The sequence below is a fragment of the Gadus morhua genome, chromosome 12 (assembly GCF_902167405.1).
Source record: "Gadus morhua chromosome 12, gadMor3.0, whole genome shotgun sequence".
Taxonomy (NCBI): Eukaryota; Metazoa; Chordata; class Actinopteri; order Gadiformes; family Gadidae; genus Gadus; species Gadus morhua.
Window position 1 is genome coordinate 18,521,244 of NC_044059.1, and position 17,257 is coordinate 18,538,500.

A 17,257-nucleotide genomic window follows, 5' to 3' on the forward strand; every position below is an offset into this window, starting at 1 on the left:
AGTCTAATGCCACATTCTTTCAGATTTGTGTTGGTCTGCTATGAGATCTGAGTTATTAATCTAGTCTGATTTGTGAAAGTACAATGCAACAGAAACCCTATTTACTGGAATGATTCCAAAAATCATCCCAACATCTAGTTTAATTCTACAATTGTAACCGTTCAAATAGTATTTTTCAATTCTGTTACAAATGTGTGCCATCAGCAAAGACCTTAGGCACATTGACACTGCATTTGTCTTAAGGCTGTGACCTCAACAAATTCATTGAAATTAACTTATTAAATAAAATATTAAACATTCATATAACAGATTAATGCTAAGGTTCCATGTCGTCAATATGTTAACATTCAAGTTTTATTGCTGAGTACCATTCCATTACAGAAAAACGATTGAGCAATTAATTGCATTTTTACCCCTTGTGTGGTGTGATTAGCCGTTACAAGCCGTTTAGGAAATCTGCCCCTTATGACATCACAGATGGGCGTGTCCACCTAGATGTGTGCTTGATAGATCAGTCTACTAGCCTACCCAGTGGACTGTAGCAAACGTTGCTCATCTATCTGTCACATCTAGGTGGACACGCCCACCTGTGATGTCATAAGGGGCAGCTTTCCAAAACAACTTGTAACGGCTAATCACACAACACCTGGTGGCATGTCATGGGACACTTTAAGAAAAGGAGCAAGGGGTGGATGTGAGAGCTGCAGATTCTTAGCTCCTCACATTCTCATTGAAATATCTCCAAAAAAACTGAAACCATTTTGATTGGTCTTTCTACAAAACAGGTCTTTCATATTTGGAGTACATATTTGGCCACCAGTTTTGTTTCACATATTGCTTATGTGGTCAGCCATTGTGTTTCTGGATTTCCATCCATCAGTCTGAAAGTCACAGAGTGGGCGAAGTGTCCGCAGTGCATCATGCCAGGTCTCTCGGTCACGGTCCCAAGGGTTCTTCCTGAGGTCAAGGGTCAGTCGCTGCTGTGGGGGATGCGTCTGCAGCCGCTGTCCCAACTCCAACAGCTCAGCTGGCTGTATAAAGTTCGAGCTGTCCAGGGTCAAAAGACAAGTTAAGGAAGAAAATGGCTGGTTACAATCAGGTTCTAGCGTGAAGACGAGCTCCACCCCTGAATTTCACTGGAAGTAGGCTGCTACCATCCTATCCTAGCCTCGTGTTTGAGTTTGCATTACACAATGGGCAGCAATTGATTCCCAAATATGGGCATTACTTTGTTCAAAAAACTCCAGCCAATCGGGTTAAAATAATTAAGTGATGCTCTTGAACTCTTCAAAAAATCTGGTTGGACTCTGAGTAAAGCAAAAATATATTCTCTGAAAAAGCCCTTGTTTATCCGTTCACTATAAGGCTTCCCTTACTTGAAAACTAAACATATCCTATCGCCACATGCCACAGAGCTTCCACTTTTGTGGTTTCGATTGTACCAGTCATGAAATCTCTATCAAGGCTACAGACTCTCAGTCCCTGCTCAGCAGTCTTGAACATGGAATTATTATTTTATAAAGCCTTTCTAAAGGATCATAATTCCAACACTTGCCTTATGTCCAGCCTTTTCACCGCACTGGCAGGGGATCCCGTGAAGAGCTCTGCAAGCGTTGGGGCGCTCTTTGCTGTCGGTGCAAGCAGACATGAGGATTGTTTAATTTACCCTTAAAGAATTACATTGCCCTTAAAAAGCCCTTAAAGAATTACATTGGGATTTGTCCCCCATCATGTTCAATCTAATTGACAAATGCAGACAGTATTGAGCAAGAGCGCTTCAGCCATTGCAGCTGCAAGCGGGCAGCAATGTAATGCTATGGGGCAGCAGCAACCTGTCAATGCACCTCCTCTAAAATAGCATGTTTTTGCCAGTGATCGGCTCAGATTGTTGTGAAAACTTTGTGAAAGGTACCCCTTCCATCAAAATAACATCTTTCCTTTCGCTTGATCTGGTTTGTTTGTTATTCTGTCTAACCTTGCTCAGGGAGAAGTCTCTCTGAAATCTCGCAAAAGTTAAGTTGTTGCAAGAAGAGAACGGTGGAAAGGAGAGTTAGTGGGGGAGGCCTGGCAAGAGAGGTTGTGTTGGACTACAGAAAGAAGCGCTTAGTGTTATCAAAAATATAGATTTAGGGTAGAAGGGTTGAGTGTGTGACAGGGAAATGTCCTGCAACAACTTAACTTAAATTTCCTTCAACAGGCTGTTTCAAGCCTGAGGTAAAGAAAGGTTAAATTAGGCAGTAAGGATCCTTTCGGAATGTTGTCAGACACATTAATGATCTGAGCCTGTCAGTGGCAAAAACCAGCACTTTAAGAGGACATGCATTGAAATAGCGCTATTAACCCATTGGGTACTAGGCTGAAACGGTTGAAGCGCCATCAGTTCTTGCTGGATTTTCATAAAATTGTCATTGTCACATTATTTAATAAGACTCCAAATGAATGCAAAATAGGGTCAAGGTGGAAAAACACTGAAGTAATCCTTTAACTTTTCATGAGCAAAATATTCATAAAAATTATAAAGATGACATTCCAAGATGTATAGGGATTCATGCAGGGAAGGAAAGTAATATTTGTATTGGTAGGTTGTTGCAGATGCCCTTGTATTATTAAAGAAATCAACAAAAAAAAAAAGATTTCAAATTGTGATTACCGAGGCGATTCTGCGACAGGTCGAGGGACCGAAGGGAACGCACTTGCTTCAGGGAATCTATAAATTGTTGTAAATAGGACTCTCTGTCACTGCACCTTTCGAGCAGCCTGCAATCCTTCAACGACAGCTCTGGATAGAAGAGGGAACAGGCTGATGTCAATGTATTGTATCCTTCTTACTTTGTTGTTTAGTTTGAGTTTGTCATGGATACCGTGCAAAAGCCTTTAGTCTCAACAAGAGGAAGTTCGTTGTACCTGATAATATTATCTTGCTAATTTCATCACATATCTGGTGAACCCCGATCAGGGATCAAGATTCAGAAAGAGTTAAGGATAATTGACTGGTAATCACTGGACTGCTGTACCTTCAGTATAATTGAAAACCTTTTTTGAAGCAACCTCTAGATTTAAACGTGATTGTAAAAATGCATATCAATAATGTATCTTCTTGAAGTGAGCGATCCATTACCTTCCAACATGCAGTTTCGCAGAAGATTCAAGATGTCTTGGTGGCAATCAGCTAGGTTAAGGTCCTCCAAGTGGAGTGTTCGCAGGCGATGGTTGGACTCTAAAAACAGATAGACACAGCAGTATTGCATTGTTGACCTTGTCAAAGACGTTGGATACTTTAATCAATGCATCTTGGAAAGCGATGGATTCTGCTGTTGTAGGTTCTTTGGAAATAGAGAAATATTGGCTAAAATAAAGAGAGCAACATCGCTTTTGAGATTGGTTAAAGGTCCCATGACATGCTATTTTATGTATTCTTTAATATAGGTATTAGTGGGCAACTAACACAGTATTCAAAGACGTTCCCGAAATTCAGCCGTGGTGCAGAGTTACAGCCACTCCGAGCCAGTCGCACATAAAGCTTCCCCCAAATGCGCTGTTTTGGTGTCTGTAGCTATAATGCAAATGAGGAGGAGCGAGGCGGGTCAAGGAGGAGGGTGGGGGTGTGGCCCTGAGCAGCTTGCAGCCACGGTACCATGCGCTCTGTTTACAGTGGATATATCGCAACGGCGAGGCGCACACAGCCTTTAGCCGTGTTCTGTAAATATTCTAGAACACACGGGTGTCCTGGAGCTCTATATCTAAATATTATCATATAGCCTACATAGATATATATATCATATAATATATATTATCACGGCCTAAAGCTTTGTGAGCCGATATTATGAATCTCAAACGGCCGCGTTGGGTTCTCCGACGTTCCTGGTTCTTCCACGTCCCCATCAATGTGAAGTAGACTGAACCGCGACAAGGAGGAGAAAGGGATTGTTGCCGGGCAGCCGGAAGCGCGGCTCAAGCGGGAGACATTCGCCGCCAACGATCCCTTTCTCCTCCATGTCGTGGTTCATGTTCTGGAGGGAGTCAAAGCCAAAGTTCCTTCCCCCAAATTCATTCTCAACCTTGGCTGAGATAGCCCCCACTAATGCCGCTTTTCCACCGCACATGTAGCTCGACTCGACACGACTCGACACGACTCGACACGACTCGACACGGCAGCAGCACGGGTCGTTTTCCACCGCAAATAGTACCTCCTGGACGTGGGCGGGGTCGGCTGCGCGAAAGGGCCGTGACGTATTTTTGTACGCGACGCAAACAACACTACGCAACCCACACATGGAGAGAACCCACATAACAACAATGGAGGACATCGATAACATTACTATTATTAGCAGGCATGTTGAAGAAGTTGAAGAAGTGGAATATGTTGGCTGCGGCTCTGCTATGGCTGTTACCAGCATGGTTGCCATGTCGCTCTCGTGACTTCGTCACACTCTCTGGCCAATCAGTGGCCGGCCGTCTGCCGACGTCACCTTTTAGCATCGGCTCAGCCGCTTGGAACCTAGAGCGAGGCGGTACTAGAAAAAGCAGCCACTTCAGGTACCATGTTTTCGCGGTGGAAACGCAAAAAATGTGAGTCGAGTCGAGTCGTGTCGAGCTGGTACCATGCAGTGGAAAAGCGGCTTAAGAGTCTCGTTGTAGAAATACCAGAGACGAGAGTCCGACGTGTTATGCGCAATAACACCAAAAGCAGAACGGTTATCCAAATAACAAGGAAGTGTACAACACTTGCGTTACAGTCGTGGAGCTCTATATCTAAAAAATAATATCATAATACATAGATATCTATATCATATAATACATATTATCACGGCCAAAAGCTGTGTGCGCCTCCAGACGATATTATGAATCACAAACAACTTTGTTGGGTTCTGCGACGTCTCTGGTTCTTCCACTTTCACATCAATCTGAAGTAGACTGAACCGCGCGCTGCCTGCTGCCGGCTGCCCGCTGCCGGGCGGTGGTGCTTCGCGGCGATGGTGCCTCGCGGCAACCGGCGGCATGTCGCAGTTCATGTACTTCAGCGAGTCAAAGCCAAAGTTCCTTTCCCCCAATTCCTTCTCAACCATGGCTCAGATAACCCCCACTACAGTCTCGTTGTGGAAATACAAGAGACGTCAAAGAACCGACAAGAAACACTTGCGTTACAGGGTGTGTTCACACACACATGTGGCGCTCGCACGGTCGTGTCTCATTGGCGGGCCAACGTCTCTGGGCGGGCCAGGCAGAGTAAGGGGAGGAGCTTAGATGCTTTGTGACGACATACCTAAAGACATTCCAAATCAGCGCGCTTGAGCCTCCATTTTTTCCAAAGGCGAGCAGAACAGCTAGTGCTCGTTTTACACCAAACGCAAGTTTTAGCCACTGGGGGACCATAGGCAGGCTAGGGGAACTCATATTTATGTTAGAAAACCTCATAAAGTGAGATTTTCATGTCATGGGACCTTTAAGCCTTCTGAAAAAGGTCTCTGAAAACGGTTCACAAGGAAGCAACTTCAGACTAAACAATTGAGGTTGATTGTCAGGCTACTGTTTTTCTTTTTAAGGATTAAACCAGATTTCCCTTTCACAAAGATGTATCGGGGGGGGGTACAGTGTTCCGCATAATGAACAACAAATGTATAAATGCAGTCACCAAGAGGTCAAACAATACCTGAGATGCTAGTGAGGAGATCCCGGTGGGAAGAGGAATTGGGCAGCCTGATCCCGGAGATGTGAAGCGACGTGAGATGGGGAGAGTGCTTCAACACTGCTGTAATGCTGTGTATGTCTGCCATCACTTGGGGGACTTTCACAGACAGTTTCCTTAGAGACAACTCTGTTCAAATGGTTCGAAAAATGTCAGTTAGTTTTACTTGATAGGACAGGCTAATTCCTTTTACTATGTTGACCAAAAATCATAGGCTGAATTTGATAAACAGTGACACCCCAATAATAAGGTTCGCTGTTTTCGGTTCATCATAAAAGCTAAGCAAAGACTGCTATTTTATTTTCTCAAACATTTTACCTGAACTTCCTGCCTGGGATCCACTAAATAAATATCTTGTTTATACTCTGCTCACCTTTGGGGTAAGTGGGCTCATGGGTCATCCCAGATCCATGTGGTCCGGGATCCACATCCAGCGGATGGATTTCCAGGGACAGTGAATGCAGGCCAGGGCAGGCGTCCAGCAGCAGCGCCATGAGGGCGCTCTGGGGCAGGACAGCCATGCCCAGATCCACCAGGGAGCTCCTGGATGTCTGCCACAGCTGTTTGAGAGATTTGGCCAACGACTTCACCTCAGACACCCTGAAGATCCCTGTGCATGAACATGAAAGCACCATACATCATTTTTTTTTCTTCATGAATTATATTCATCTCATATACATGAGAATTATAATAACAGTTAAATTAGGGTTCAGAAGTGTTCAGATGTTCCCTGACCATACTTCCACTGTTCAAGGAAAAACTGTTTAAACTAACAGTTGGATTCACTCTTGATATCAACTGATAGATTGTGTCCACATTGTAGCCTAACGACAGCATAGTAAGAGACGAGTTTTATCTGTGCATTCGGTCCAGTCCACACAAACAATATTTATTTCCTGTGTACTTACAGCAGCTTTGTATAGTCAGAGAACGGAGGCAGAGCCATGTGGGTAGAAAAGGAACAAGCACACCGAGTGTGCTCCTTCCACACTCCCGTATCTGCAATGAACAGATCTGTCCACGGGGACACGAGCCGGTCAGACAGCTGCCGTAGAGAGCGAAGGCTTGACAAAGCAGCTCTGGCTCCACAGGGGACTGCAGTGTTTCCGCCCCCCGTTCCTGGAATGTGTCATCCAACTTTGGGCGTTTGCACGGCGAAACGTCTTCCTCGTTTTCCAGATCAACATATGTGCATGTTGCAATATTGTCAGCTGCTGCTTTTGGGTTTGCAACTAAGATTGACCTGGGAGCAGAGGTCAGCTGCTGATCTGCATGCCGAGATCCCCTGTCCTGAAGAATCCAGTTAAGCATGGCTGGATCTAGGCCATATATGATAAGCTCTTTGGCCTGCCCGTGGTCGAGGAGCCTATGTAGCACATATAATGCAAACTGCGATTCAGTTTTCAACAAATCTTTGTGGTGTTTAACATCTACAATGTCTACACTACCCTCTAAAATGGTCAACAGAGCTCTCTGCTCTTTGGCAAATGTTTGAAGGAATTGGGAGGGTCTAAGGTAGAACCGTTTGATGTACTTGGCCATGACCAAGAACAAGGTGGTGATATTGACATTAAAAATTTGTTTGGCAACCCCTTTGTATTTGAAGCCATAAAACATTAACTGAAAACATGTATCCATTGCTTCCTGCTTACTTCCATCTTCTGAATGCAAGTCTAGAACCTGGAAAGCAAAAGATGACAGATTAAGATAAATGTAGGATTGGCTAGGTCCTACTTTTTATTTTTTAATGATTTAGACTTACACGGTGGGCACCTTTAATGTCTTGTAGTATCAGAACCCAGGCTGATTGAGTAGATATTCCTACAATTCACACAAATTCAGAACACTTTACAGATATGGACAGTTATTTAGTCAGTAAACACAAATGCATTGGGCCTTATAAAAAATTACAATGGAATTAAAATATTAGTCACATACATATTTATATTATAATATACCTAGTATACATTTGTACATGATTTAATGCAAATAGTATATTAATCTGCCATGTAGAATCTCCTTTAAATTAGATCTTGCAGTTACACAGGTAGGTTAAAAACGACTTTGTTTTTAATTAAAAGAAAAAGTGTAATGTAAAAAACATATTTTAATCAGGAACATCGGTTATCTCAATCTACATGAAGATCCACGCGTAAGAGACTTTCCGGTGATCTGTGAGACGAGACTTCAGGGCATGTCTGGGACTAGTGTTGAGGTGAGGTTGTGCCAATGTGTGTAACAGCCAGATCAAGCTCATCAGAAGCACGTACCTCTTTGATTCAGGGCTGGCTGGAGACTTATGAGGTCATATATACTCAGATGAGGCAGAAGTTCCTTTATCAGAGACACAGGGAGCCCTGTGATGGACGAGTCGATCCCCCATCAATTTGGTAGAGACAGTTTTATAGTTTTTGTTATTAAACTATTGATTTCAGCAGGGTTTGTATCTTCGCACATCATGGCATGTAAATAGAAATTGACCACTGATTGTACATGAATAATGCAATCCCGGCTCAAAATCTACTGTCAGCTCTGCCCATCCTGCATTTTGATCCCAAATTACTTAATCAACAAAGTATCCTTCAATATGAAAATAAACATTGATATCATAATTGAGTAAGATGCGCAGCTACTTCTTGTATTATGGGTGTATTATCTGATGTAAACATTGCAGAAATTCAAATTGTATTTCCATTATTCTCTCATAAGGTTATGCAATTCATATACAAGTCATTTTTAAAAGGTCCAATTTGTCCACAATTTCACTTAATGAGGTTTTCTAACATTAATATTAGTTCCGCTAGCCTGCCTACGGTCCCCCAGTGGCTAGAAAAGACATTAAACTAGGTATCCTGCTCTGCCTTTGAAAAATTAAAGCTCAGACGCTCCGATTTCAAATTTGGCCCCAACTGTCTTCATAAGGGGCCAAGTTGCCTCCCCTTTCTCTGCCTTGCCCGCCCAGTTCTGCTGTTGGTGTAATGGCGCATAACACGCATTTGGTGAAAAGACTAGACTGCGGTTCTCTTACGTCTCTTGTCGTTGTGGGGGTTACCTCGGCCATGGTTGAGAAGGAATTGGGTGTAAGGAACATTGGCTTTAATTCCCTGAAGTCCAGATTGAGCCGTGACATGGAGGAGAAAGGAATCGTTGCTCGCGTTTGTCTCCCACCTGAGCCCCACTGCCGGGGCTCCCTTTCTCCTCAATGTCGGCCGCCGAGATAACCCCCACTACGAGGCTCGTTTTAGAACACGGCCAAAAGCTGTGTGCACCTCCGGAGGATATTATGAATCCGAGCCATTGCGATACATCCACTGTAAACACTAGCGCATGGTACCGCGGCCGCAAGCTACTCAGGGCCACACCCCCACTCTCCACCTTGACCCGCCATGGCACGTTTGTGGAAGACTCATTGTGGGACTGGCTCGTAGTGGCTGTAATTCTGATCCAAGGCTAACGCCTCGTTCCCACATACGTGTATGTTTTTCGTATCCGTGCTTCCGTAAATTTACGGAAGGAGTCGCTAGTGTTTTATGTACGGACATGAATTTATTTACGGACAAGAGATGGGGGAGCGTATAATAATGGCCGCTTTTAGGAGACCGGTACTTTGGAACATGAGGATCGACATATACAGAGATAAAAACAAAACCAACCAGGCTTGGAAAGAGATCGGCGAGGAGTTTGGCCTGCCAGGTACTTACATGTTTTGTGAAAAACATAAAAACTTTCATACGGTATCTCCGTAAAACGACGGCGAAAGTTACATTTTTTGAACGTATATTACGGACATACCGGACAGAAATTTTACGGAGGGGAGGAGTCTCGGAGGAAAAACGGACATTACGGATAATCACATAGGAATGAATGGACTTTCGGTCGGAGACGGTTGGATCGCATACGAGAATGTACGTATATGGAAACGAGGCGGGAATTTCTTGAACGTCTTCAAGTACTGTATTAGGGGCCCACTAACTCCCATATAAAAGCATCCATAAATTAGCATGCCATGGGACCTTTAACGTCCCATGTTTGCAGTGGAACACTGTTACCGTAATACCTGTTAAAAAGGAACGCCAAACAATTTGAGAGTTAGTGTGTCTATTGTTTACTGTCTGGCTGGCACCGGTAAAATCCCAAGACTCATTAGAGTTGTCATTAACCACGACCACCCCATTCAATGTGTTCCGGAGACACCACTTCAGTGTATTTGTATCGTAGCGTCTTTTAAAAACGAGTAATCGACTTCCACTCCGTCTAGCTCTGTGTTGACGTTTACTGGTATCACCATCAGGACCTCGTGTTTCAAAAATTCGTCCCAGTGCTCATCTGTACACGGATTAATGATGCAAAGGAATGATATCGACGATGACAGAGTCAGTGACAAATAGCCTACCTATGAGAGCGTCCATGTCAATGTGAGCTACATGTCGACTAGCCACACGGATGCAGATCAGCTTCAGACTGGAGAGAGGTCTCGGGGGCTCAGTCTTCGCTGCTAACTGCAGGACTTCTTCGGCATAGGCTTCATGCATTCTTCACAAAGGCATCACAATCATCAGTAACGGTGTCCTTCGTGGATGTGTGATTATGATGCTACTGACGCTTGGCAATTATGCTCCCTTCAAGTGCAATCGGAAGTATCGTATAAATACTATTTCATAATTTCTCAGTAGTCTGCGTTGTATCCAATTCACAGATCAGATATCTATTAGATTACAAGTTAACTTAGCAAACAAAAAAACAATGTTTGCTACCCCAAATTATTTCAAACGACCAACCTAGAGATAAACGTTTTAGTACAACCATGGGACTGGTGCGTTCAGGTACAAATGGAAGGTCTGCACTAGAAGCTGTATAATTCCATGTTGGGGTGCAATACTGATTGTATAATATTGAAGAAATACATGTGCATGCTTCCACTCATAACATGGCTGCCAGGAACATGAGATGTTTCTCAATTCGCGTTATTTTCTGTACTTGTGTATTTGCTTTCTTGTGAAACGCCATCAGTCGTAGCCCAAGTAGGCCTACTGTACCAATTCAAAGTACGCATCAAGTCAAGTACTGTCGTAAAACACGGAAGTGTTCTCGATGCGTTCTTCAATTGGCCGTTTCATCCATAGATATATATATATATATGGTTACATCATTCTTTGATAGGTCCATGGTTTCATCGAGGATGCATCGGATGGTTTTGTTTTCTTCGAGTAGGTATTGTAACAGTCAGGTCTATAACATATAGTAACACTAGGTGGCGCCTTCCTTTTGTTTGTTGTGCAATTTTAACATTGAACCTGAAAAACTGCGCGTGCTCCTCCGCTCTGCTACGAGTAAAGGCCTCCACACACCGGCGCCGCAGCGCAGCGTCGCGTATTTTACGCGCGTCAAAAGCACGCCCCTAGCACCAACAGGAGGCGGCGCGACCATAGACATCGGGCGCGACGGCCGCGCTGCAGTATAAAATCAGGAAGACACCTGTCAATCAACCGCAGCAAAGACACGAAACGCAATGGGTGAGTAGCCTATTGTAGCCTAGTTTATTTATTTTCCATCTTTTTGGCTGAATAATTGGAAAAATGTAGGCTAATCTGCGCAGTGAAAGTATGTTTTCAAGCATCATATCAACTTAGTTTGTAGGGCACTTTATCGTTTTATTTACTGTCATTTCTTATTTATTTTATATTTTGCAATTTTTCATCTACTGCATCAACAATCTCAATAACTGCAGGACCTTCTATTATGCCTTTTTAGTATATAGTGCAGTCACCTTTTAAGGCCAATTGTTTGTATTTATTGTATTGAGCTCCTGGATGGCTTTATTGATCCCCATTGGGACCAATACAGTATCTATCTATCTATCTATCTATCTATCCATCTATCTATCTATCCTTAACATAGCCACACATTTACATGTATGCAGCCAGTAGTTATCCATTTTAATTGAGCAAGCTCTTTTACATTTTATTGAGTTTTTTTTATTTCAACAGAACAAATAACTGTTGCCAGCCAGAGGGGGGCTGCCCTTCTTCTCCTGCAAGGAGCAAGGAGAAGACGAAGGGTTTGGGTGCACCCCATCAATGAACGGAGACAAGAACAGGGGGTATGCCACAATCTGGTCCAGGAGCTCCGTGCAGATCCTGAGAGGCACGCCAATATTTCAATTCGCTACTAAGTGTGCAATGGCAGAACCATATGGTGCAGCCTATATGATGACCTATAATCTAGTTATTATCCCTCTCTGGTATACTCTTTTGCATATATATACTTTTTTTTTATCCCTCGGGATAAATACAGTGATGTTATTGCTGTGCTGGATTCAGTAGCCAGTGTATTTTATTTGAGTGCTCGAGATACTTAATGTTATTTTTCCCTAAATCCAGAGAGACAGTTAATGCATGATCTGATACCAGAGAGACAGTTAATACATGACAATGCATTTTTGAGCTTTGCCTGTGTTTCCTTTTACTTATTTATTTTATTGTATGAGAATGTTTCTATGTGAAGCACTTTGAGTCTGCTTCATGTATTAAAAGTGCTATATGAATGAAGTTGCCTTGCCTTAAATAAAAAAATATATATTACAAGTAATCTGGTTTCTACCTACATGGTGTGATTATATGTGACTTGATTTCGTCTATTTCCCATTATGGTTAATGGTTTGGGTACTTAGTCCACCATTGTTGATTTCTCACCTGAAGATCCAATCTCCAGAGCTATGGCTCGCCAGGCAATGACCTTTTTGGAGTTGTCTTTGTAATGACGGGAACTTTGGTCACACAATTCGACATATTTTTCCACCTCGACGACCAGTCTCTCATCGTCCATTCTCGTAATTGTTTCTCACAAACGAAAGAGGGCGACATCCAGTGGTGAGGGGTAGATATGGAGGTGCCTACGGGACCCGGGATGTACAAACCAGCTTTTACAAAGCGCTTTTTCAGGGGCGGCGACGCTCGGGAATAGAACATTGTCTCGAAGAGTAGTTGGGCGGCGCGGCGCGGAACGCTGCCGCGCGGCTAGTCGGCGCCGGTGTGTGCTAGTACACCCGGAATAATGGGGGCAGACTTTTTGACGCGACGCTGCGGCGCCGGTGTGTGGAGGCCTTAACTGGGTGTTACACCGAATTCTGCGACCCACCGAAATGTGTGACCCCAGGGGGCGCTGTTGCAAATTTTCTGAAACATGCAAGTGTGTATTATAACAAAAACATGAATAAAACATAAAATCTCCGGTGGGTCTTTCTTTTCTTGATACTAACATTAATTCTAAACAGCATTTTACACAGCAGCCTATAATAGGAAATGCTCATCAGCGTAATTTAACACTGACTGTAGCTTTTTATGGGTAAAGAAGCAACGGTGAAGGACCATACTAAACGCCCTATCCATTGTTGTATGGGTCTGTAAAATGCTAACCAAATCAATCAATTGTATTTATTTAGCACCTTTAATAAAAAGGCAAATGGTTTGGGGGAGATCTTATGTTTTATGTATGTTTTTGTCATGCCTGTCTACGCTTCAAACGCATGCATATTGCAGAAAATATGCAACAGCACCCCCTGGGGTCACACTTTTCAGTGGGTCGCAGAATTCGGTGTAACACCGGCGTCTGCCAGTGAAGTCTCCCCTTTTCATATCTATTTAGTTTGTAATGAGTTGGTGTAGGCAGGGATCTCGGAACTATGTATTTGAACGCATGTATGCTTGAATATAATTGGTGCCGTTGAGACCTGGCTTGATATGGTCAATGTATATAATAAAAGTACCGTGAGGATAATCCTACCTGTTGCCTACCGTGACTTCATGCTGACCGGAGCTATTGTTAAACGACCATAACCTTAACCTGCACCATCCCACGTTACAACCTAAATATATATAATATCGAGGTAGCTCATTGAACCTATTTTAACTCTCTTACCTTGCTGGAGTAGCCATCGTTGTTTGTTTTAATTCAGCCCTGGTGCATTTCAATAAGCATTTCATTATTTAACTAATGCAGGCTCTGCTGTAGGCCTGTAACATATTCTGTTTGATTTGATTATAGTTCTTATGTGTTAACTTTTATAACTGGAATGAATCTATTCCACATTTTAGTTTAGCTACATTTCTAACACAGAAAGACTATTCTATTGTAGGACAATCACAATTTATTGGCTATTTCTTTTAAAAGGGAATTTGTTTACATTATTACTTATTTACAAGTAGAAGGCAATGTATGTTTCTGTAACCTGACATTGATATTTGATTTGTAGCTTAATTACAAATTAAGTTAAGTCATTGTAATCAACAATGTATATCTTTGAGAATTCATTTCAAATGATTGCTGCTTAATTTTGGCTTGTGAAGTTTTATTTAGACAATCAACACACTTTACAGCTTTCATTTCAAGCTCCATAAAGGTGTCCCAAACGGCTTTCAAACATTACTAGCACCCATTTTTTTTTGTAAGTGATCATTGATGTGTGCTGACGACGGCAGTGGTCGTGAAGGAGTATGGACTCAGTAGCAGGGCCAAAGTGTAGTGGAGATGACCCTCCCCATGGGCCTCAAAAACCACCTAAACACAGAGAAACAAAGACAGATAAAAAAAGCCCAATACTTGTCAGTTAGGGAACATGAACCCATCAATTAAATCTGTAGTTCAGATTCCTATGAATCCAGCAAGTGACTTTTGGCCTGCTGTTCTGAGAACTACTTTCCCATTCTGCTGGGGGACAACGGTTAGTATTGTCAACAAAGTTGTACTGCAAACATGTTTCTTCTGATGGTTTACTGACCTCCAGCCTGCCTTATTTATGCATGAATTGTGTAATCTATAGATTGCCCTCTCTCAATTTCCATTACCTTTAACAAAGCTTTGGTCACATCACATTTTAGATCACTCGCACTAGAACAGTTAGATTATCTGTGCAGATACTTTTGTTTTCCCAAATTTCCAATGCATGTGGGATTGAAAAAGTACATCTTCTATGAGAGTATTCTTTGTTGTGAATTGATGCATAAATCACAAGTCTGTCATCCCAATTATTCTTTGAACCTTTCCAGTTCGGCTTTCCCCCTTCAGTAAAAAATGCTCAGGGTAATAAACTCCAGGCCAGTGAACAAACAGGCTCTGGCCAACGACCAAAAGATCAAGCCAGATTCAGTGAGCATGTGAGTCTTCAGTGAGTGCAACTGGTTTATTGAGCAATATGTTGCAAACGTATGTCAATTAGAATATTTGCCATATGAGGGGAATTTAAAGATTTGTTCATTGATACAGATTTTTTTTTATATTGTTGAATATCTTGTTAAATCCTTAAATAGTCATACTCACTTCTGCCATTTCATGAAAGGGCGTTGAGCCCTGCGACTTCCAGTAGGCTTTGGTGTCAAAGTCTACACGATAAACACCGGCAGGGAACTGCTGATCCGTGATGAGATTATGAACCTCCCCGGTTTCATCTGTCACTCTTCAAAAACATGTCTCGATCAAAATCTTGTATTTTAAAACCTTGTATATGATTGTTCAATATTTTTCTTCCATACTTAGCAAGAATCTATCAGGGGGAAAAAAACTCTATGTTTGCTATCATCTACAAGTTAATAATAATCAAGGCACTTAATCATCAATGTTAATTGTGGACGGCAAATCTGTGAATCATACTTTATACATAAAAGCTACATTAATTACTTTCTAATGACTATAAGCCAAATAAATGCAATCTAAACTAAATAAACTCTTAAAATGTACTTTTAACCTCCATTCAATTAAAACGTGGAATTAAAATACAAAATGACCACACGGCTCTAAACAAAAAAATAAAACAGAACAGCAGAAGACAACATTGAACTCAATAAAGAGATCGACATGACACCTGTTACACGCACACAACTATGTATTAAGTGCAGTGCATATATTTTTAAGTGGGATATTCGAGTGGATATGGACTTTTATCCTCATCTCCTGTATAAATTGTAAATTTAGGTTTAAAAAACAAAATACTAATGGTGGCCTTTATTGTTTCATTGATGCAAATGTAGTTCTTCCTCTCACATATTCTTACAGTACATATAAATCTGCCTAAATGTATAAAGCCATTCTGTGTAACCTCTAGACAGCAACAGACTAAAGTAGGACAATCTGTATTTTAAAGCCTACCCAATGGCAACATGTGTCCACTCGCCATCTGTGCCTTTCTTTGACAACTTGAGTGCCACAGAGGCCGCTGGAAGGCCTTTGACTGCATCCAGAATCTTCACCATGAGAGGGCAAGTGGTATCTGACTCTCCATGCTTCTCCTGGTGCACCGAACAAAACAACTCATACAGTAGCTTTGGAAAGCATTTACACCCATTTATCTTCTTTTTTTAACTAAACATAACATAATTGCATTGCCCATTGACAATCCATTGATCACAATTTGGTTAAGCACACAATTCTTTACTGCAGTGGTTCTCAAACTTGTACACAATGTGCTATTTAGTGGTACACAAAACATTTTAGGAACCGATCCAACTTTATGTGGAAAGCCTTTTATTATTGTAATCGGAGAGATCGTTAAATCTACTTATTGAATAATTTATTATGGACAGATTATTTGTATTGGATGCGTCATGTGATGTGCAATAACAAGCAAAAGCCTTCAGGCTTGTGCTAAAATCAAAACGAGTTCCTCAGCAATGATCGAAACCACAAAAACGGTGAGTAGCAATGCTCTCAATAAGGGTTAAGGACTCTGTGATACCAGGGTTACATTTATTAAGACATGTTAAGCCAACCTTTTCACCTGTTGCCCTGATCTAAATTCATTGTTTGGAAGAAGATACATGATACATATTAAAGAGAATTAAAGATATATGCTCAAAATAACTGACACTTAACATTAACATTAAACCTTCAATTGCATAGATCTTGACTGCCTCACATGACGCATTCTACACCGCTTTTTTTAAAATGTTGGTATGTCAACACCAACTGCATGTTCGTGTTGAACAACGGGCTATGATTCCAAAACACTTCCTATCTTGCTTGAGAGTGGATCAGGTCAACATTTTGATAGATACACAGCATCAGATGATATTATATTGTACGTTTTACATGGTTTATACGTATTTAGTCCACTGTGATGACAGACTTTGTTTGAATCATGTTGGAAAATGACTGAAATACAAAATGGTAGTAAATTAAACAAAAATAAACATGCGTAATACCGCACAAAGCATATATATTAGAGTATATTATAATAATACAATTTGTTTTAATTATAGTAATGAACCCTTTTTTCTAACAAAAAATACACACTCTTACCACAGGGGCCGTGTCACAGGGAAGGGAAATAGAGGCTAGAAGCAGCCAGAGCAGTGGCCTCATCATCTCACAGCTTCTGAAGTCCACAGATGAAAACCCACACGCTCCAACACCACCCCGCTTTCTAACAAGGTACCCAATCTCTACCCCCGCCTACCCAGTTACCCAGTAACTCTGTAGAAATCAGTGAGAAATACCCTACCCAGATACCCACACAGGGATTACACAGACTAGTAGGTCTCTTTATAAATCTCCTCTTGTATATTTTAGGGTTTATATTTT

At 41.9% G+C, this 17,257-nt stretch overlaps 2 protein-coding genes across 3 annotated transcripts; both read right to left on the bottom strand.

Moving 5' to 3' along the window:
• Positions 1 to 805: 805 nt before the first annotated feature.
• On the bottom strand, positions 806 to 10,510 carry lrrc41 (leucine rich repeat containing 41). Of its 2 annotated transcripts, XM_030372969.1 has the most exons (10): positions 10,080 to 10,510; positions 7,957 to 8,043; positions 7,449 to 7,507; positions 6,595 to 7,366; positions 6,060 to 6,296; positions 5,651 to 5,815; positions 3,119 to 3,217; positions 2,651 to 2,779; positions 1,556 to 1,628; positions 806 to 1,047 (listed from the first exon to the last, which is right to left on the bottom strand). In XM_030372969.1, exons 1-10 carry the CDS (start codon positions 10,216 to 10,218, stop codon positions 828 to 830), a joined length of 1,980 nt encoding a protein of 659 aa, XP_030228829.1. In that variant the 5' UTR covers positions 10,219 to 10,510; the 3' UTR covers positions 806 to 827. The 2 variants fall into 2 exon arrangements, with proteins under 2 accessions (XP_030228829.1, XP_030228830.1); XM_030372970.1 differs by lacking the exon at positions 2,651 to 2,779.
• Positions 10,511 to 14,012: 3,502 nt separating this feature from the next.
• On the bottom strand, positions 14,013 to 17,170 carry ttr (transthyretin (prealbumin, amyloidosis type I)). The gene is made up of 4 exons (XM_030372612.1): positions 16,976 to 17,170; positions 15,827 to 15,966; positions 15,002 to 15,137; positions 14,013 to 14,242 (listed from the first exon to the last, which is right to left on the bottom strand). The coding sequence occupies exons 1-4, from the start codon at positions 17,039 to 17,041 to the stop codon at positions 14,138 to 14,140; spliced, it is 447 nt and encodes a 148-aa protein (XP_030228472.1). The 5' UTR covers positions 17,042 to 17,170; the 3' UTR covers positions 14,013 to 14,137.
• Between the last annotated feature and the right edge of the window lie 87 nt (positions 17,171 to 17,257).